The sequence below is a fragment of the Manacus vitellinus genome, unplaced genomic scaffold (assembly GCF_001715985.3).
Source record: "Manacus vitellinus isolate BGI_N305 unplaced genomic scaffold, ASM171598v3 scaffold_9_pilon, whole genome shotgun sequence".
NCBI classification, from domain to species: Eukaryota; Metazoa; Chordata; class Aves; order Passeriformes; family Pipridae; genus Manacus; species Manacus vitellinus.
Window position 1 is genome coordinate 103,107 of NW_021940917.1, and position 23,588 is coordinate 126,694.

At 37.9% G+C, this 23,588-nt stretch overlaps 1 protein-coding gene across 6 annotated transcripts in view; it reads right to left on the reverse strand.

Annotated features, from left to right (window-relative positions):
- The window catches only part of LOC103764830 (cotranscriptional regulator FAM172A homolog), a 266,814-nt gene that overhangs the window by 92,251 nt on the left and 150,975 nt on the right, over window positions 1-23,588 (reverse strand). The window contains exon 9 of one of the 6 annotated variants that reach the window (XM_018085979.1): window positions 19,358-19,525. The exons of the other annotated variants lie outside the window; for them this stretch is intronic. Within the exon in view, the coding sequence (XP_017941468.1) occupies window positions 19,373-19,525 (153 nt within the window). The 3' untranslated portion in view covers window positions 19,358-19,372. Of the gene's footprint in view, window positions 1-19,357; window positions 19,526-23,588 lie in introns of those variants that run through there. 6 annotated transcript variants of the gene reach the window in all.

Here is a 23,588-nt window from a genome sequence, read left to right on the forward strand (position 1 = left end):
AAATATTCTCAGCTTCCCAAGTAGGAGTGTTCTCATTTAGCACACAGAGTCCTTCCTTGGTGAAATAACCCAAGCTCTTGTGCTCACAAGCCTCGAAGAGAGACTGGCATGTTAAAGAGTGTTGCATGTTTATTTTCAAGGTTGTTAGGAAACAGAGAAGTCCTCTTGAAAGTTTTGCATCAGACTCTGTCTCTGGTGTTTGCACTCAGATTGCCAGACCCAGACTTTCCTGCAGCTATGAGCCAGGCCACACTGAAACCAGGCTGGCTTCTGAAACCAGACTATACCAGTGGGCAAGCTGGGATGGCATGGAGAGCACTGGGCAACCCTCCCCTCTCACTGCAGAAGAAACAGGCAGTGCTGCTATGGTAAATGCCTCTGGTCCACCAGGTAGAACTTGAAGAAATAGCTGCCTTGTCTTGTGACCACGAGGTCTTCAGTGAGCTTGTCAGGATGCCACAGGACCGTGAAAATCAGCCACCACTGTACTAAAGCAAAGGCAATGTCTGCTAAACTTTCTGCACACACTCTTCACAGTTTCTGGTCAGTGTACTTTGAAGACAGGCCTGTTGTGGATTCAACTACTTGCCCATCTTTTTAAGCTAAGGGCTTACAATTTCCTACTTAAGAAGTCCCACTTAAAAAAAATGAACTCAGAGATATCATGGAAAGCAAAACACTCTGAGTGAAATCTGCAAATTCTGGCCCTCATCAATGAAAATTTAAAATGTTAAAAACATGAGATAAGGGAGGAACTCAGTCCCTCTTTCCCACAGCATTTCATGCCTGCTTTGTGTTATGTCTACCAAATTATAAGCTCCTTGAGAGAGAACCATTTTCCTTTTGTTTGGTTGTGAACACACAGTTGGAAGTTTAAGCACCTAGCATACAGAGAAGCATTCCTGTATGCTCTTTTGCCTAATTTTAAAATAAGTTAAATAGAATATACATAATAGCCATTTAGTTAGATAAAAGGCAGCTGGAGCCACCCCTGGTGTTTATTTCCAAACCATTACACATCACTCGCAAGATACTCCCCATGACCCTCTGATCTCATAAGGTTCATAAACAACACTAAAAAACAAAGCAACTGCAAGCTTTATTTCTGCTCCTTTTCCTCCAGCTCTCTTCACTGATGAAACAAACCAGGACAAGCTTTCCATGTCTTTATTTCACTACCAGCACCACAATCACCATAGCTTATGCAGGGCAGAACAGGGTCTGATGAGCAACCCCCTTCCACAAGTAGTCTGACTGTATCACACCATCAGTTGAAAGTCATCACATAACTGGACCATGACACCAAATACATTTCACAGCTCTCATCTCTGGGATCTTCAGTATCCTTGTCTGTCCTCTTATAAAGATGACACCCCAACTGCATATCCAGTATTTAAATAAATAAGTCCATCCATCAGACACAGCACCTTGAAGGCTTCTACGTGCTTTGGGAGGGGCTGTAGCAATGGAGTGCATCAGTTCTGAACACAGTTTAGAAACACACAGAGTACCAAAACACAATATAGTTCAATCTATATGCGTGCACTTACAGCCATATAAAAGTCCTTTTAAACTTCACAAGAAGCATCATTATACCAGGAAAAATGCCTCGCTGGGAAGTTATCTCAGTTTAACCAAATTGTTTGTAAACTAGTGATTGAACTCACAAAAACCCCTGAAATATAGACAAACTTTACTCTGCTGAACCCACCCTGGGTCTGCCTACTCCTAACGTATGCTGGTGCCACCTCTGAGTAGAGGACCTGAGCTAAGCACTGGAACAAAACCAGCCTTCCCTGTGGAAAGGGAGCAAAGGTTCATGAAAGACTTGAAAGGAGGCTTTCTCGAGCTTAACAACAGCTGTGCTGCCAATGTTTTCAGATTATTTTTCCCCCCTATAACCTTTGTGTCAGCTTCTGAAATGAATGGCTTTGGCTTACAAACCTGTGCTCCTGGACCAAACAGCCCTGTGAAGCTAGCAGTCCCTTTCAACCTCACCTCTTGTGTTGCTAACTTTAGATCTAATTCCTTCCCCTCCCCTGCTAACAGGGCCAGAGATGTAGGTGCAAGTAAGCTTGAGCCAAACATTATGAACAGCCCACAAAACACTGTGGTGCTAGGACAAGGAGACACATTGTTCCTGCACGAGATAGGACAGCTTGAGCTTTTTGGTGGGACACTGCAGCAGTTGCTCCACGTCCCACAGATTTCTGAAACATCTGGTACCAATGCATCACTAGGTGAGAATTTTGTGGTTTGGATCATAAATACATTGTCTGGGATTTTCTTTTTCTGCACTTGCTGCAGTTTCTAGAGGGAATCATATTGCATTGCAGGCCAGCTAGCTTGGCTGTTGAAGACCAAGTGTGAAAATAGTGGCAGTAAATCCCATCTGAGCCATTCTTGCAAAACATGGATATGAATATATCTTGCAGTACACAGGTTTTATCACAGCATACTCTTCCAGCTTAGGTTTCAAAGGTGAAGCTATAAGCATGTTAGGCAGATTACTGCCAGCACTGGAGGATGTGTTCTCGGGAGAGCAAAGACCTGTGCTGGCCCTGTGCTAAATGTTCCTCCCACTTACTGGTACCCACCAAGCTCTGCTCAGCGTATGCATGTGTTTTATTTTTCCAGACCGAGGTGTTATCAGCAAACTCCAAAGTTTACACGAGGTGGATGACAGAACTCATTTGATCCAATGAGGCTTGTATTGATGAAATATCATTTAGATTTGATGAAATACCTAGTTCTGTATAAATTTACTGCAAAAATCTACTGCATCATATATGTGGCATGCCTGTTGTCTCAGAAGAAACACAGTTTTACTTCCACTGGTTTTAGGGAAAAAGTCATAGTTTTAAAATGGGTTATATGCATCTCTATGGACATAAACACATTCTCTAAATTGTCACAGAGATTTCCACAGAAATGAGTATATAGCAGAGAGTCATCATTTCAGTTTCATATATTAATGAACAAGAAATTACATTCCTTTTACAGCAACTGTCCTCCAGCATACCCCTACCTTAAGGAACATAGTACTTCAAAATGCTGACAAGAGCAAAGTCTGCAAGCCCTTTCTTTAATTATCAGACAGTAAGCAACCATAAGAGAAAGCACTGGAAAATGTACACTTGCAAGGGCTTTTTTTTTTTTTTGCAGGTACTGGGAGATTTTCTGTCTTCCCTTGTTTTTAATTTATAAAGCTATTCCAACATTTATCTGAGCAAACAGTAGTGGTCTAAGTTACATACAGCATGAGAGCCCACTGAAGTTGCAGTCTCAGCTTCCACAGCATTACTGCAGCACTAAAATTATCAATAAAAATATTTTCACATTCTATCTGACAAAATCAACTTTACTAAGAAGTATGATATTTCTTCTAAGATAAATTTAGTAATTGCTTTTTTACTTCTCAGGTTTTTTTCAATTACGATTTTATCTAATCAAACATCTAGCCTAATATGAAAATAGATTGGAGCGATACCATGTGGCTTAAATTAAGAGATATCAGTCCAATTGTTAAGTAAGCTGGTAAAAACTTTTTACAAAGCAATGCTAATGGGAAGTGACGGTGTCAGTGCTGGAAGGCAGAGTTTGCTGTTGTAGCCCAGAGCAGCTGTGACAGTGCAGATTCAGCTGCACTGCTCCACTAACTTATTAAAATTATCTTCTGGAAAATAAACCAAACAAACCCTTCAATGCATCAACAGGTCATTTATTTCTACTTAAAGGGTTTCAGTTGAGACTCCCAACGCAATGGCCAGGAGTGATTTTCGCCAGGCATTGGATATAGATCATTCACGAATTGCACAAAGGCTACTGAAAAGCCATCAGATGGGAACAGCTTTTGGTCACTACTAAACAGGGGACAGATTTGAACCAGTGACCTAGAAGTGAAAGACTTTGTAATCTGATTACCAATCCCTTGAGCCATCCCATCCCTCCCCTTTTCCTTTTTACTGATAAGAGAAAAAGAGTCTTATTACCTAAGCAACTTTTGTAGCCTGTTAGCAATGCAAAAGCTTTCATTTAGTGCTTGAAAAGGAAAGTCTCATGGGCACGCTTATTAGCCCATCTCAAGCACAAGCTCTGTACTATTTTTCCCTATTAATTTCAAAATAAATGTATTGGTTAAAAATTGTAGCACAATGCTTTTTTTGATAATGATTTATAGTAAAGTTCTTGCTGATTAAAATAGGTGCTGATGAGAGGTTTTCACATAGCTGTGGAGTCAACAGATCCCTCACCGGCAAACGAAGAGACAACATGCTCCTTTTGTCAGCAAATACTCCAAAGAATATAAACACATTACTGAAGTATGGTGCATATAAGAGTCTAAACCAATTGTTTTTCCTGCATAAATCATACAATCACAAAGATTATTTCCTCATTCAGAAGCAGGAAGGTTTGATATGTGCTATAATTGCATCACTAAATATTTTAATGCACAAACAGGATCTCCCAAGTATGCCAAGACCCATTTAAATCGCCTTTAGGAGACAATGTTTCTCCTTTTCCTCCCCATTTCTCTTCTCAAGACACTCAGGAAGAAATGTGGGAGACCTTTTCTGCCAGTTTCCTACCTTTTTTTTTTCCCTAGTCATTGTGGCCTGCATGTTAACAATCTTCCTTTTGTTGGAAGCAATAAACAAGTAGCTACACTGTAGTGGTGCAGTGTTCCTGTTTTTCTTTGCTACTACATTCAGCCAATGTCTCAAAAATTAATGCAAGTGTATCAGGATCTGAAATTAACTTTTTATAGCCATAAGCAACATCCTGCCAGGAGGGGCAAAATCCTATTACAGCAGTTCTGGCATCTCACTGCTTATAGACCATTAGTACGTACAAAATAGGATTTCAAATTACCAAATGGTGAATGCAAAAAGAGTTGTTCTGTATTGATTAAACATCTTTTTTATTTCTGTTTGTTTATGAACTGATAAAGCAAAACTAGGTGATGCTTGCTTTTAAATGACAGATCTATTACTAAACATTGGGTAGGCAACCAGACTGTTCAAGACACTACATGATCATACAGAAATAATTATGAAACCTACATATTTATAATAAACACACTACACTGTCCTCTGGAGTTGTGCTATAACTTCCAGAAGGATTTTTGAGAAAGACATATACTCACCTCACTGTTTAAAAAGACATTGCTCAGGACTGGAATGGCTCAAAATCACTTTAACATTTGCAAGCAATTATTCTGGACTAAAACACCATACTTTCAATTCACTCAGCACAAAACACAACCTATTGTTATACTGGCTTGCCTTTTAATGGCGCCGAGTTCTGGCTAGAGCAGTATTTTAGAAGTTTATTAAAAAATTACTTTTCCTATGTAGGACAATCATTATGTTTCAAAAGTCTTAAATCTAGAACTCGTAGGTGCAGAAACCTTTATTTATACCAAACAGCCATCACCTCAACTAACAGGTCATTTACAGGGATCAGGCAATCCAGCTGTTAACTACACACATTTATGAATACTCGGTGTGAGAAAATTTAAACACTCAATGGAAGTCAGAAACACTTAACTAGAAAGAAATACTCAGGCTAAACATCAGGGAGACATAACAAAAAAAGGTTCGATATAGGGCCTGATCCCAAATCATGGCTTAAGCAATGAACAGCTTAAAAACACACGACTTAATTTCTTGAACCTGCGTGCTGGAATTTCATAGAAAAGAAAATTTTTGAACCTGTTCAGCACGCAGCACTCCTTACAGTGCTCTGCCTACTGCAGAGGACACGGGCAAGCTAACAGCAGTGCTTGGTGTTTTCACACTGAGCTTAGTTGTCCTTATTTTGATAACATGTCTAAAACTGGTATTAATTTTCTGATGCTTGTGAAATGATGGCTGGTTTTATTAGCCTGATTAACCTGATTATTCCACCTCTTTTGTAACTCCCATCCAAAATAAATGAACCCATAAATGGAAGAAACATTTGAACTTGGAGCAGCACTTCAGGTGATTTAGTATTCTGTAATTGAGAAACATTTTTCCAAGGGTAATGTAAATGATACATGTTTTACACATACAGAAGATGGACTCTTTAAATTTCCTATTCTTGTCCTCTGCTTATCTTTCTCTTGACCTTTGCTGAAATAAATCACCCTTACTCGTCAAGACTCTCCCTGACACATTTCTAACGTTGTGCATCACACTTGCTGGCTCAAAGCACAGCAGGCAAGGGATCTAAGCCCCATCGCTGGGCAAACTCAGCCTTCTGGCTTTGCCAACAATAACATTTCAAGTTGGTAGGGGTTTTTTTGGTTGGTTTTTTTTTTTTTTTTTGGTTGGTTGGTTGGTTGGTTTGTGGTTTGTTGGTTTGGTTTTTTTTTTATAAAATTGTTACTGTTTAGGACAATTGATCCTGCATTTGTCTGTGAGTGGTGATGACTCCATCTATGATATTAACACAAGGCTAAAATCAAAACAACAACGAATTAAACAGTCTAGGCTTTCTAATAAGAATTCAACTGTTAATTAAAGTAAGATTACGGAATTCAGCAGAGTTCTGCGCGCTGTCCCAGAAGGAAGCTGCAACCTACGGCAAGCAGTGCCCTCTAGTGTCACCGGCTGCTGAGACCCCCTTCCCCCCCCCGCAGCATCGCGGGGACTGCCCGCGGCAGAGGGAGCATCGCACTCCCGTGCGCGCGTGGGCGCGGGATGTGTCTCCGCGCGGGTTCGTGACCGCGCACAGGGATGTTCCGGGGAAGGCGACCCCGACGCCGCACTCCTGCACAGCGGCGCTGCTGTGTCCACGCGTGTATTCACTTACTATTCCCTGCCCACGTATATGCGCACGTACCCGCGCACACACACACAAGCACCGAGCCTGACATGTCCGAGGCATCCTTAATATTGCAGGCAGCTCAAAAAAAAAAAACAACCCCACATTTCAGTGTGAAGTAGCAGGCCATGCATGAAAGCGGGTGTCAGAAAGCCCGGCAAAATCACTCACTGTGAAGATGTCGAACAGGAACTGCTGAATACACAATACGGGCAGCACGGCCTGAAGGGCTCGATCGGAGCGGCCAGAACAGACAGAAGATTTTGAATCCATCATAAATTACATTAAACCTATAATGAGTGTTTTGACACCTTCCCCCCTTTTTTTGTTAATTGAAGGTTAACACTATTTGGACTTTATTACAGTCAAGTATCAACAATTTTCTAAGATAACTTCTATATCTTCTAGCAGATTACCTCAAGCATTACTCTTTGGATATAAAATTAGTCTCCCTACACTCTCAATAATTTCTCTCTGATGGGAAAAATTCTACAAAACTTCAGTAGGTGTTTTATTTGAACTGAAATTACAATGGAGTCAATGCTGGGATTGTTTAATTTTTCATTTTACAGCATAAACATTTGACAAAGACAGAAAGCTATCTGTTCATACGGTGAACGACAGTATACGTCATATGTTCATTAGCATTCTCATCTTCCATGAAGTATACAGAATAAAATAAGGAAACAAAGACAAAACATATAAAAGAAAATACAGGATGGCACCAGTTTTAGGTGCATGGAAAAAGTCCCAAACACTATAAAAAGACCTCAAAGAAATGTCAAATAAGCCACTCTCCTAATAGAGTAAAAAAAAAATAAAAAATTTGAAGCCTGACAATTTCATTTGCATAAAAAGTGTGACTATTTATAAATATATGCAGATCACAAGATGTTTGTATTCTGTTTTTTCATCTAAAGCATTAATACACATTTATTCCCATCCTTGCATTTTAGAAAGAAATGTACATAATTAGGCTTTTACGAAAAAACTACAACACACATTATAAATTGATTCCTGTTTAAGTTGAAGGCAGCAAACACGTATTAATTCAAGAGATAAATGCTTGGAAACACAAGGTTCAGAATGACAGTACTTACATATTTAGATATCTTAAAATAACCATTAGGGTAAAATTGCCGATAAAACTTTAATAGTGTAAGATTCATTAAAATCTCTAAATGCAATATAAACATTTAGGTTTAATATCATAATGGAGCCAAATAAAAATGTATTTAGAAGATTTTGTCATTAGATTTTAGCAGTAATTTAGCATTCCCGAAAAGTTAGCAACATTCAACTGCATTTACAGCAGATGCTGCATCTATGGATATTTTATCAATAAATATTGTTTTAAGAGATGGTGCTACCACCTGGGGAGACCACCCCAAACCCCAGCATGGTTCAGCGCAGTAAAAAACAGTCCAGGAGGCGGAAGGCAAAGTACAATTAGATACTACAAATATTAAGAAAATTTTTATTATTTTCCCCTGTCAAACACAATGATGCTAACAGCTATTTTAAGGAAAAGACAAGGTTGCTTGCCGTAGCACCACTTGATCCCTCATGCCTAAGGATGTCAACCTACTGCAGAAAATATGACACAAGGTTACACTTTAGGCTGGCTGGCGAAAGTTAATTTTGCAGAGAAAAGCGGTTGTTATTTACCCAAAGCTCAGGCCATGAACTGCTTGCTTGAGTACAGGGAGCGCATGAACAAGGAGCAGCTCCACGCGGGCATCTGTGTGGCATGAGTGACACCAGCAAAAGAAAAGAGGAACCAGAAGACTGACGTCTCCTCAGCATTACTCATTATCTCTGCACTGCAAGGGGGGTTAAAATCAAAGTGGAGGCTTTTTTTGGGACCTGGGTTTGAAGCAGGTGGCTGGGGTGCACTGGCTTAGCAGCAAAGGGAGGAAAGGGATGGATGTAGGCTGTTGTGCAAGGGCATGCATCGAGCATTCGCTGCTGACAGGTTGGAAAGTTTCACTTGGGATACATCTGGGTGGAAGAGGAGTAATTGAAGGGGAGTGTGTCAATCTGAAAGAGGTCAGGGGGAAGCAGGGAAGGACTGAAACACACATCCTGCACTACCAGCATCAATATGTCTTTGATGACACAGAAAATTAGTCCACTAAAACTTACTACAAATTTTTTACTAGTACTATGTACAACGTGTAATTCTGTGTGGAGATGTATTAGAGGGATGCAGGGAGACACACAGAACAGCACACTGTGGCGTATGCATGTATGCATTTGGCTTACTAAATGCAGGCAGATGCTTTTCCCTATAGGATGCGTCTCCTGAACTACCTGATTTAGAAACATTTGTTTATACTGCGAAAAGTTACTTTAGTCTGTATGAAAGAGAAATAGAAGGCAGAAAGATTTTTTTTCATTCAAAATAAGGTATCTCAAGAAATGTGCATTATATAACTAAATTTAATTTTGTGCAATTATAAACTATAGACTTACTACCCTTTTCCATATATTCACGCAAATCTACCAAATGTAGTGAGACTGAAATTTCAAATTTCTTTTTTTCTGTAGCACTTGCTTCTCAATTAGAGCAAAAATTTTCACTTAGATTTTACTTAGCAGAATACTGCAAAATATAAAAGTATATTGTACATACAAAAGTAGTGCAATCTAAAGCAATGCAAATAATAAACCTTCACTATCTGCTATACAATTCAATAAATATCAGTTTTGCCCAGCCAAAAAAGGATTTAGCCTCCACTTAAATAGGACAGTTGCTTTGGTTTTTTTTTCCTGGAGAAAAAAGGCAGTGGGAAGCAACATGAGAGTCTGCAGAGCAGGATGATTCTAATTGTTTTGCCTTTATTGCACACCATTGTTAGGAACACTACTACTCATTACCCTTTCAGCAATAAAATAAAAACTGCAACCTCACTAAATCTGATGTTAAGCAGCCTCTCCTAAAAATACAAACATGACAGAAAATTAGCATTTCTGGAGACAGGGAGGCTCTATCAATTCCCTCCTCTGACTGCTGCACCAGATCACAAGTGTTGAGGAGTTCTTCATCAAGTCCTTGTCATTTAAACACCTCATTTTACCTAAAAAAAATATTAGCATAAACTTCTGTGACTTAAAAAATGCACTTGCAGTATCTCACAGATTATGGAAGACCATCAAAAGCTTTTGAGTGAAAACCAGATACCTTATACCCATCATATAGGTAGGAATGAAGCAACAGAAAACATTCTTAACTGCTCCACGGTATCTGTCACATTAGCACTACCTGGACTTTGAAAAGATTTCTCTAGTAAAACAGCACAGAACCATCTCTTAACTTCAGTAACGTGCTTGTAAAATGAAAATGTCTCAGCAACATGGGAGAGAAATGACACTTCAGACATCCTCTGTAATTTTTCCAGTCTCTAAATACCACAGTTGTACAAACTAAAAAACAAAAACAAACCAGACCCACAGACTTTAAAATTACCACAGACTCTGAAATTTCATTCTTTATTTACTTGGAAAATGTCAGCCCTGCATTAGAAAAATGTCACTTTTTGCCGTGGAAGTTAGATTTTTTCACAGGAAAACTTGAAATTGCGGTTTTACATTGTGCTGTTTTATTTTATTCAGACTTTACCAGTAAAAGTGCTTGCTTGTATTCCTGAAGCTCAGCAATCAAGCATTTATTAAAACCCATTCAAAACACTTATTTTAACAGATTCAGTTCATTACTTGGGGCTGCAAATATCTACTGAGAAAAATCTCACTACACAACATACATGGAAGGTATTTGAAAGTCTGGAAGTTCTATGTACATCTTCATCATGTTTTTCTAAGGCATCCACTCTGTTTAACACTGCAATGCTATGCATACCACAAAGACTTTTTTTCCCCAGAGATTTTTTCTACTTGAAGAAATTAGATTTCTTTTCTTCATTTTAATTGCATATAAACAATCATGTCCCGATCTTTTTTTTTTTTTTTCAAAACTGAAACCATTTGCAAAAGATCTCTTTCGTTACCAGAAATTTTTTGGGTCTTGCTGCCCTGCATAGCTCATACATATAAACAAGTCCAGCGTTTTTCTTCAACTGAATAACACAGATAATGGGCTTCTATGAGATATTCAGGCTCTTCTTTTATTTCAGAATTAAAATGAAGTTCCACTTCCCACTTAAGAGATTAGCCCATATTTAGCCCATGCCCATCTTCTACATTCATTGACTAAAATATCAGCAAAAGACAGCTTAAAATAAATGGTAAGTGTTGCAGATGCACAGTCTGTGCACAATGCAGACACACAAGATACATAATGCTTGCATAGGATATAAGTTCATAAAACAAAATAGTTATTGGTATAAACACCCACCGATTTCATTTATATACTGAAACAAAATAGAACAGATTTCCAGTTACTATCCTACTTTTTTTTTCCCCTGCAGATTTTTGAAATCTGTATTTGCACGTTCACCCTCTATGCTATGAAAAGCTCAGAATTCATCATCAGTGCAAAAACCAAAAAAGATCCTCTGTTCCAATAGGTCAACACGTTCTTTTGTGATTTTAATAATGGCCTGTCCTATTACATTTGTTATTCATATAGAATAAGGATAGACAGTTTTTAGGTATTATACAGCTTTCTTCTGGAATATTAGCTTTGTGGCTTTGAGAGGCCATTTTCTAAAGATCCTAATAGTAAAATGACATCTTGGGAAATGTTACATTCTCACCACATTTGCATGATAATGAAGATCAAATTTCATATATGCTACCTGAATTATACTTATCTAAGTTTTGTTTTACCAAATGACCAAAGGAATATGTTCCCTAAGCCAGAGTATCACAATACAATGCAAAACATTACTGCTTCTGTGAAAGACATGAAACTATCATCCAAGCGATTAAAAAAAAGCCTGCACAATTTGTGCTGTTCAGTTAACATGATCTCAGCTGTATATCTCTGAATATTTATTTCCTTCAAAGAAAATTCTACAGCATCCACAAAAATATCCATAGGACATTTTCTAAAAGTAATAAAGGAACATCTCTGTGATGCTCAGTGCTCTGTAGGAGAGGAACTCTTCCATAACATTTATTTTTTACTGACATGCAGTACTATTACGTGCTTGGTAAAGTCCACATGTCAGCTTATTCACTATGTGTGAGCCATCCTTTGGGTATAACCACATTTCACCTCTACCTACAGGAAAGTATATGTGTAAAATCATTTTCTAACCACATAAATAAGTTTGGTAGACAATAATAACAGGCACTTTGCCTATAATTAGGCACGAAGACAAACATGTGGCTCTCAGAAATTGCAGTGGTAGATTTCAGAGCTCCTGATTATGGGTTGTTATTTCAGCAGACTTTGAAAAGCTCCATCCCTACCAGAATGAGTCAAGAACCCATCTGCTAAACCTGGGTTTGGAAAGACATCCCCCAACACACCATGTCAGTAACACCAAGGACACTTTAGGAAAGTATTTGTCTTCTCTGATCAACATCGAGCTGATCAGTCACTGGTCTGATAAGCAATTTACCTGCATGATCCATTTTGGAGTGTGCTTCTAGAAAATTAAAATCCAACCACAGTTTTATGCTGAAGGTGTCATATTTTTCTAACACTGAAGAAAATGTAGTACAAATCATGCAAGTTACAAACTGACGATATTAATCTAAGCAAAGACACCAGCACACACAGTTTTAGGATAATTCTCCACTTACAATTGTGAACTCTTTGAAGACAGAGTAGTTTTGATTTTTGCTGGAGGCTATAGGCCTTATTTTAAAGAAAGAAAAACACAGCATGGAATAATTAGTGTAAATAATAGCCATTTTATTTAATGTAGTTTTTCAGTACACTGTGGTCTATGCTGCACTATAACTGCAGAAACGCATCCAAATTAAGTAAAAACCAACAACAACAACATAAACAAACAAACCAAAACAAAACAAAACAAAACAAAAAAACAACCAAAAAAAAAAACCGAACCACAAAAAACCCCAAGTTATCCTGGAACAGAAAAAAAAAAATAAAAATGGAAAGGCCTATACTCAAAGGAACATCTGAATAAAATTGAGACATCTGCAGTAGAGTTTTCCCTTCTCCCTAGAATGTTTGAGATGAACTCGGCATAACAGTGCCTTCCAAGAAAAGACAGGGTGATCAATGCAGGAGCACATCAGGCTCCCTTGGACAGGCCAATCAATGCAAGAAAGAACCTTGCCCAGGGCCTTATGCAAATAGAAGCACGTCCTGCAACCCAGGGAGGGAACATGCGCAATAGATCAATGGCATCTGAAAAACCTTACAGCTATATCAGCCTCAGACAGTAAATATATAATGATGAATCCCTCACGTTCAGCCCTGAACTCTTTAAACTAGATTATTTTCAACAGCTGGTTTAAAAAAAAAAAATGTGCTGGGGCTGTAGACTGCAATGGTGGTGAAGTGAAATAAGATTACTGAGGGTTAAATTAACAATGCCTATTTTTTTTTAAGGCTGCGATAATATAATCACTGTACTTTAACACCTCGTAAAAGGCTGGCAGTTATGTACCCACCATGGTAGGGACTGAGAGAGGGGTGGCTGAGGTTTTATGTTGTTATTTTGTTTTGAATTTTTTTCAAGATATAATACTCCTGTCAGATGTCTAGAGCCAGTCTAGGACAAAATATAATCCGGATACCGACAAACAAATAAAATGCCTCAGCCTTATTTAAGGGAAGAACCTCATGCCCTTTCTATACTGATATTACAGGACACTGAGATTCATTATTGCAATTAATTGGCCTTGAAAATAGAAAAGAGAAAAATAACTAATTAAATTATTTCTTTTTCATATGTTTATGAGAAAATTTTACTCCTGCACGTTGATACATTGCATTAAAATCTCAGTTCAGTTCTGCAGTGTTAAAAGCAGAATTTTCTCAATTATATGTAAAACCTACTCATGTATTTTTATTTCATATCACATTCAATCATAGCCCTTAAATAGGATTATTTTAACATTTAAACATTGGTAGTTATTTTATTATTAATATTAAAATACTTCACTAATATACCGAAAGAGCTATCCAACACATCTTCACTAGATTAAAAAAAGGAAAGTTCTAGGGTAAAATGCAAATTCCACTTGCTTCTTATAGTACCACAGTTTGAGAGCTCCCTTTGCCACAGTATATTTGGATTTCTTTTACTCCACCTGGATTTGCCATGCCTAATACATTATTAACTTGTATTCCTCTGATTGATCCGCTAAACTGGGTTTTAAAGACTTATAAAATCTCTACTGTTCCACACAAAAGCCGTACATATACTTTTCAGCATAAAACATTTAAAAAACAGTAACACAATACACTTGTGCAGTCTTATCAGCATAAGATCATGTCACAGAAATGGGAAAAAGTATGAAATAAAAGTAAGACAACTTCCTTTTCTAATTTTTTTTTCCATTAAAACAAACCAAGTGCCAGAATTTAAAACAACTTAATATTTCATATTAAATAATCTAAATTCACCAGAAAACTTGTCAGTGCATAATATGTTTGATATTCCCACATCTTTCATTGTATAAGCAAATATAAAACTCCTACTGTTCTTCTTTATTAATGTTCCTATATACATTCAAAAAGAACTGCAAACCTTCAGATGGTGTTGATATGTTGTAAAATCTTTAATATTATGCTGTTCTCCAAATCAAGCTAAGGGGGTAACAACCTACAAAGCTAAATAAAATGCCAGGTTTTTTCATACTATACCTGCTGGGAAAAAAACCAAACTGCAACAACATACTTAGTTGTTTTACTCTCCAGCCAGTTCAATGCATAGCCAGATGCAATGAACACATCCACAAAAAATGGTGTTCTAGAAATTTAATTTTTCTGTCCTGATGCAACACAGCAAACAGAGGCACTTGCTGGTAAGAACCGGAAACAGCTGGATTAAATAAAATAAAAAGCAAGATGCGCATTCATAGAAGATTTTATCATTAAGAAGGCAAAGTCTGAAGATCATCAGGCTGGATGGGACAAAAAGGCAGTAAGTTTGTCCAGGACAACAGGAGACGTGACTTTTTATTGATGTAGGAGGACAGCACATGTGCCAGCATCTCAGGAATTCACCTCAGAACGCCAAAAAAGAGATGGACTGAAATAGTTTACATCAGAGAAATTGTGATAAGGCAAACATGTGCACTGTCAGGTATTTAAGAGGTTCAGGACAGAAGATATGTCTCCTGCTACCGTTGATGAATTTCCCCAGAGCCTGGAACAGCTCTGATGAATATGAGATGGTTCAGACAGCAAACACCTCAATGGAACTGTAACTTCTGCAAAGTTTCTACAACCAGTGAGGAAATAAATAGCAAACCAAGAAATTCAGGAAAACCAGTCATCCTGGTCCTGAAATTAATTGTCAGGATTAACAATGTGCTCTACACATTTTAAGGAGATGGTTGCACAGAGACATTGCCCATCAGCTCTGAGAGGCTCAAGGGCTGAAGTTTATTTGCAAACAGCTGAAAGGATGACTGATGTATACTTTGAACATGGTTCTGTGCTTTGTCTTTTTTTCCTTTCATAGCAGGAATTTGAAGTGAAAAATAAACTGACTGATAAGTTGTACTGTCTAGCAGAATTTCAAACCATTGAAACCATGCAGGAAAGGATAATAATACAAAGAAATCTACTGAATCGGAAGTTTCTTGTCAGATATAGGGACAGATACCAAATATGGTTTGATTTAATATCTTCATTAATGATCTGGAATTAATTAAATTTTCAAGTGACAATAAAGTGGGAGAAACTGCCAAGAGAAGTAAGGCATGAAAGAAATATAAAACAAGCTTTCAAAATTCACAGACCTATAGCACAAAAGGGATCGTTATGACAATTCCATTTGTTATCCAGTGCAACAAGAGCCACAACACAGCTAGATTTAATTTGGAACACTGTGAGATAACATTGTTTGGGGGGGTGTTGGGAGGAAATAATCTACATTCACATCTACTACATTCAGTACCACTAGGGAAAGGAAAATTGAGAGCAGTAAAATACTTCGAGGATACATGAACATTAGCAGGTACCAAATTCAAATACACTTTAGAAAATAAAACTTTAGTACCATTTTGGTTGCATTGACCAAAATCCTACCCAGAAGAACCCTGAAGTTCACCTTGAGCAAATTATGTTAATTGCACTTAAAATAGAAAGTTCAATTCTCAGCATACTACCAAAGAAATACTGACAAACAGAACTATGGACAAATAGACATACAAAATAAAAATAAAAAAAAATTAATAGAAGATACAGTTATATAAGTTGAGCAACAAGAGAACAAGTACATGGAAATATGAGAATAACTGCTACAGATCAGAAACTTTTTCAGGCAGAAACCTATATGTTCACTGTGTAGTGTATGGATTTTAAAACAGTGCAAAGAAATTATAAAAATATAAAACTAATGAAATGATGCAACTCTAGAAAAGTCTCTGCAAAGACATGCAGAAATACCTTTCACCTCCAAGTCCCATAGGATACAAACACATATTTCCAAGTAATCCTAACTTTTACCCATCGCCAGTGTTTATTTTATAATCAACATTCCAACTTTGGTGTCAAGCTAGAAAAATAATATGAATGGTAAAATGAGATGAAAAGTGATGATGGGTGGTGCCTGCAATTACTACTCAGTATAACATTCCAGTCCATGAAACATTGCCCTTCTCTTTTTGGAAAGAAGTGAGGAAGGAGCATATGTATAGCTAGCCAGAGACCATGGACTGAACTGAATGAAGCAAGAGATATCACATTAGCAAATGATTAAGATCAAGCAAAATGTAATGAGGCTGAACATGTTATTTAGAGCAAAGTAACGAGGAGGGATGAATATGCAAAAAAGAAGTGTTGCATATTCTGGAAGTGGCCAGTGCTCAGGCTTTCATTGTTGCCACCCTCTCCTCTCACCTAGCAGCATGGCTAAGAAGGCTGTGGATGACTGAGGAAGGGGATGCCTACGTGGCATTTAAACTAAATCACTAAAAAATGAAAAAGGACATGCAGTTATGATGCTATGAACTGTGGGGTAATCGTTCAATATTTCTCTGTCTCTTTCTGTTAGAGCATCCTTCCAGACTGCAAGTGCTTTAGGAAAAGTCACGACTATGTGATTGCTACTGCAACACAAATGGATAATAACAATAAACATTAGCAGGTGAAATAATGATGTCAGTGTACACTTGTCAGCTTATTTATTTAGGCCAAGAGTGGCCTAGAATGTTTATCTGCTCTGTGTTAGAATGTGCAATATATGCATAAAAATATATATACGTGTATACACACAAGAAGCTGTTCCCTAGAGCAGGTAGTGACACATACTAAGATATTTCAGTATTTTTTGCTTAATCATTTAATTTCCTTACTGCTGCAAATCTTCACCACAAGATCTGCAATACCTGTTGCTTTCTACCTCAAGCTGAAACTTGGGCATTTCAAAAAGCATTAGCAAAAATGATTCCACTGTTTCCCAAAACAAGTAAGGAGGAGGGACAAAGTTATTTGCAAACACTGCTGTTTAAAAGTTTGACCTGGTTTTGGTTCAAATTTGGTGCTTCCAGTGGCATGAGCCTGGAGTCAGAGAGGCACCCACTCCAGAAAAATTAATCCAAAATGGGTCCAACTGTTCATGGCTGAAAACATGCACTTGCGTGTGCTGGCTTTCAGAGGAACATGGACTCCTGGGTCACACCAAGGACTGACACTCTCGGACAATTACTCACATAACTCTTGCCATGTGTGGGTCACACTGGGTAGCAGCTTTGCCCCAGTCCTGTTCCCAAACAGGACTTCCTAATCCAATGGTGAGAAACTTAATTCCACACTAAATTTATTCATGACCAGTTTTAATCCATTTGTTCCCGTGCCAACATTGTTCTTTGGTTTATATAGCTCTCCCTCCCTGCTGTTTATTCTTCTGATGTATTTGTTGAGTGCTACCAATCCCTCTAAGCTTTCCTTTACCAGGCTGAACAAACCATGCTTTTAAAACTGTTTCTGCAACAAATACTGAATGGATGCTGAACCTTCTCTTTCTAGATATAGCTACCAAAGTTAATGTAAGAGCAACGGCAGATTACACAGCTCTTATTAAGACTGATAAGCCTAGAGGGTGTGTGTACTATCTCTATGGCTATATTGATTCTGGTGCTTATGACAGGTAGGACATCTCCATGTGGCACCATGTCATGGCAGATCTGTGGATTCTTCATTGTTTCTAGTAAAACACATTCTCCATTGCTCTGAGGTACCAATACCTCTTCCTCGTATCTCTCCCAGACTAAATTACTCTTCTCAAATGTCTCAAATTATCTCAGATTAATTGCACCAGCATGCTGGTCAGCATTAGTATTTCCCTTCCTGGAACAGAAAAAGTGAACAAATCACAGTATCACATTTGACTCTTTTGTTGAGTTACATGTTAGTTTTGTCATTTACTTATAGTCATCGGTGATGAAGCTGCTTTTCCGAGGGATTCTCCATCCCTGCTGTTCCCTGTTGATGACATCACTCTTCATGCACAAATACAGATGACTAGCCAGTCAATGCCTGTGTCCTGAATTTTTATTATTTCCTTTAATTTCTATTACTGAAGAAATTCTACTTCTAAATACCAGTAGTGACTTTACTGCTTCATGCCAGAAGCCAATATCATGAGCACATACTTAACTTTGTGTGCCTATGGTAGTAACAGGAATATTAAAAGAAATCTTCATCAAGGTTAGAGACCCTAGTCCTGCCCAAACCTTTTTATACAACCCACTGTTGTGTCTCCATTAACTCTCTTGTCCACCCTCATATATTATTTGACCTTTTTCAGATGAACGAGCATTTTTCCAAGAAGCATAACAAAGAATAGTGGAAATAAATAACTAAAGGGAATTAAGATTCTGTTTTTACTTTCAGACTTGTTTTTCTGAGTGTGCACATCTAAGCCAGACCTGACTCAAAGAGATGCTAATGTAAATGTACAACACAGAAAAAGATGAGACCTAAAACAGGTAACTCTACCTGAGATGACTTGTCCAAAGACCAGACATATAACCCAAATCCCCATAAACCTACAAGAAGCATCCCATATTGCTCTCCCTATTGATGTTCAACATTTAAAGAGTGTTCTTTTTTTTTTTTTTAGTTAAGTGCTCACAAAGCCTTGGACATTGAGGTGTTTTGCTTCTCAGCTCTCCACTTCCACCTCGCTCTCATGCATCCTACAGCCATCACAGATCTTGTATTATCTCTACCACACATCAGTAGAGGTATTTTGATTTAATGTGTCAGCCAGGGGAATTAAGAGTTGCATATCCACAGTACCAACTCATCAACTCTCAAGGCAAACTAAATTTAAAAAATAAGTAGATATATTTGTATTAGTATATATAAAAAGCTAAATACAACAAATCATTCAGTCTGAGACTTCAGGAAATTTAAATTAATGAAAAACTAATGACAGGTTCACAGCTCAGTCATTAAGGTTCCTAAATTGCATTTTGCCTGTGCCAGAATACTGATGCAGCCTCAGAGACTCACAGGTAGCTCAGTAGGTACCTGTCTATCATCATTATTATGGCACCTATCAGCTCCAGTCAGGGTCAGGTCCTCGCCGTACTCGGCACAATACAGCAAAATGAAGTAGCAGCATATTGCAGACAGTATCTCAAAATGATGGACCTAAAATCATTTCAAATGGACAAAATTGCCAGATTTTGATGGAATTAGGACTCTACAGTAGACAAAGTAATTTGAACAGTGTATTTTAAGGGCTCTCATTTTAACAAAGCTGCCTAAAAATACACACACACACATTTTTATCTACCCCTTTGTGCAAATTATCAATATATATATTCAATATTTAAGCCAACAAAGACCATAATGAATAGTTTCTCATCCGCTAAAGACAGTGAACCTACTTTCCTTCTCCTAATTATTACATTTCCCTGGGTACTTTGTATTTTTACAGCAGTATGAGTGTTGTAACCTGGAGATACCACTACTGATTCTCAAAATTTTGTCACAGTTCCAATGTTATTTGGTTTTTCTCCTATGTGGGTCTTTCATGCAAGCAATGACAAGGAAAAGCATTCTTCTTAAAGCAAAATAATTGTAAAAACACAAAATTTGGTAGAAAAATTCAAAGGAGGCATTGTACCAGAAACTTCTTATTTTCTGTAAACTAAATATAAAATTGACTCCATCAACTTGAAATTCTCACTTTCTGTTAAATTTCATGAAATTATTATAAGCTTGGAGTTGGGAAAGTTTCTCAATTTACCATCAACTAATGCAAACTGCTTCTGAAAATAAATCCCTGACTACATCGTGCAAGGGATAACAGAAGTAAGAAGCTTGATGTGGTTCACGAATCATGGCTTGAACACAGTGACCCAACAATTACTTTTAGTAGTGTGTATTCAAAAAGTAATTTATGTGTAGATATTATTAGATGCACATTTAATTTCAAACCACAATTACATAATGTTTTCATTACTAAATATTGATACATTTTAACATATAGTTTATGATTTAGTACTTCTAATTCAAGCTATAAACATTACAACAACAATACAACTAATTATTGGTGGAACTTTAATTCCTATACATATTAATCACTTTCAATTGTTCCCCTAGTAATCTATGACACAGCAAGGTACAGAAGAGGAGACTGAGGGGAGACCTCAGTCTACAACTTCCTCATGAGGAGAAGAAGAGGGTCAAACACTGATCTCTTCTCTGTGGTGACCAGTGACAGAACCTAAGGAAACGGCCTGAAGTGTCAGGGGAGGTTTAGGTTGGATATTAGAAGAAGGTTCCTCACCCCGAGGGTGGTGGCATGCTGGAACAGGCTCTCCAGAGAAGTAGTCACAGCACAAAGCCTGCCAGAGTTCAAGAAGTGTTTGGATGATATCTCAGGCACATGGTGTGACTCCTGGGGATGGTCCTTTCCAGGGCTAAGGCTTGGACTCAATGATCCTTGTGGGTTCCTTCCAACTCAGCATATTCTGTGAGTATTTCTGTGAGAAAATGTGTGCCTACGTTGCAGTAACTGGGTAACAGTTTCTGTGCATTCGAGCATGATATTACAGACTCACCCTGTTTTTCTTAACATCTTGCCATCACAGACACAAGAAAATGTAGATCAAAAAGTTGCAAAGACCAATAAAATTTTTAGATGCTTTGGCATGTATTTGAAAATTGCTGACAAGTTTTACTGGTTTGTTTAATGAAGGACTTACAAATCATAGCCTGATGTTTATGGTGAGATGAAAGTTAGAATGAAGACAGCTTTGACCACCAAAGTTTTGCAAACAAAAATGGTACTCCTCTTTCACCAGTTTCACATGTGATGGTCCTATTTGGTCTCTTTTCACTTTGAGCTTCCCAATAAAGTGCATACACATCCCAGTCGAGCGACAAGGCAGAGCAGTGCTGCTTTTCCTGTAGTACCTCCTTTAGGAGCTGCAAACAAAGAAGCACCTGGACAGGTACTGCCCCTGCAAGGCTGAACACTTCTCTGCATTGTTCTTAGAGTGGCAGCTCCTCCCACATAATGATACAAAGGCCCATGAACAAGTCTTTGCTTAATATCAGGTTTAGCTGAGTTCCTCTGCAAGAACATCCCATTTTCACCAAGAGCCTTGCACCTTGATGAACTGGCAAGCTAGGGATGTAGCCGAGATTACTGCAAGCCATCAGGACAGACCTCACAGCACTTAACAGGCAAAGTGAATTAAAAAGATATTAATTGAAAACACAAATGTTTCTGGACTTTTTATGCTTGTTTTCTTTTTCCCTGCAGGCAAAATAAAATGCAGAGGGCTCAGGGAGAAACCTTCACTCCAGATTAAAGCCATATGCTTCACACTGCTCTCCTGTAAGAGGCACGGATGCAGAAGGAGCAGCTGGGCAACAGGTCTCCATAACAACTGTAACATACAATTTCATGAATCAGTTGACCCAAAATCCTTGCAAAGGAAGTGTAGAAGTGGTGCAGTTGCTATGTGGTGTAGCTGCTCTATCAACCTCATCATCACCCCCACAAGAAACAAGGAAAAAAGAAAAGTGATCGAAATTTGTCATAAGACAGTAATTGCCCATCAGCTGCTCAATTTCTTTTTTTGAGCTCTTTGCAATTACTAAGTGCCATATGGATATAAAGTTTAAGAGAAAGGACATGATAACAAAATAAAATCTTACAAATTAATATCGTGATAAAATAGTTCAGGGTTTATTTCAATGACCTCTCCTTCAGTGTATGAATTATTTAATCAAACTGCTTTCAATGGAACTCAGATATCAAACCACCTCTACGAAAACCAGGTGTTAATATCCTTTGACTTTTTAGAAAAACATTGGACTACATTAAAAATACATTTCAGGTCTAGTTTTGCATGTCAGATATGTGATGTGTCAATGGTTATATATTATATTCTTCCTCTCAGGCATGCATCTCCTGCAGAGACAGCAGACTATAGAAGCTGACCCTTACTGAGACCATCTTGTCTCTCAGACAAAGGCCTTTTTTAACTTCTTACTCACTGGTTGCTTCCCGTGATGGATGAAAACTTTAGCTCAGCTTGTGATAATTTCACAGGCCCTGAGCACCCTGACCCTGGAAGCCCCAAGGTTAGAAGTCTAGTCTTGTTCTGAAACATCAACGTTCTTCATATTAAAGTAGAACAAAAGTGAAGAAATATCCACCAGTGTGACCAGAGAAACAGGGAAAATGGGAATGACACCTTCGTCATCTGTTACCCATGTCACCTCAACCCACTGACTGAAATGTAATGGAAAAGCTCTCCAAGACTCCGTCAAGTCAGCACTTTGTTTAGGAAACAGTGAGAAAGGTCTCTAGTTGATTTTTATTCCTATCCTCTGCTAAACATATGTATCTCTGGGCATTTGGTGATTCAAACAACGTGGTTTTACAACACCTAGAGATATTCTGCCAATGCTTCACTTTGGACCCGCAAGTTACATGAGAATAATCTGGGCTGAAACACAAGGCAGCTGAAAATAACAACTCAGGAAAGTCAAGACAGTAGAGCTGTTCCATAAGTTCACTGCATCAGAGGAGCAAAAGGCAAATGCAACACAACCCCTTTTTTGCCCAAGATGTGGTTATATGGGGAATTATTCACCTTCAGGGTCTCTTAAAAATTTAGTTTTGAGACTTCGAGATTTCGTGGAAGATGATCAATTCTCAAATGATCTTTAGATCAGGAAAATGAACAGTTCTCAAATCTCAAATCTGTACATGTCATACATATTTTATAAATACTCCTCCAGAAGCACAGGGAAAATGAAAATGGCACTAATTTCTACAAACGAAAAGGGTTAATAAAAATCCTAAGTTCTTAAAGTAATAAAAGTGGTCATGTACTAGACAGTTCTTGCAACAAGAATTAAAGATTCAAACCAAAACACTCATGCATGCTCTTACTTAACTAAGGCATTCATCTTATGTTCAGGCAGGAACCACTTCAATCAACTTTCAGTTATATTAAACTAACGTGTTGTAGGCAAAAAATGCACATATATATCTGCTGATTCCCATGTCTACAAAACCAATTGTAATGTGCTGCAATTTACCTTTCCACATAAACAGAACCCTTGTTTTTTAATTTTTTAGTTTTCTTCAATAAAACACATCCTGATTAAACCAGCGTCTCAAATTAAGTGAACAGGCACTGAAAGAATGGTATACAAGATCAACAGGTAGCTTTGTACCCCAGAT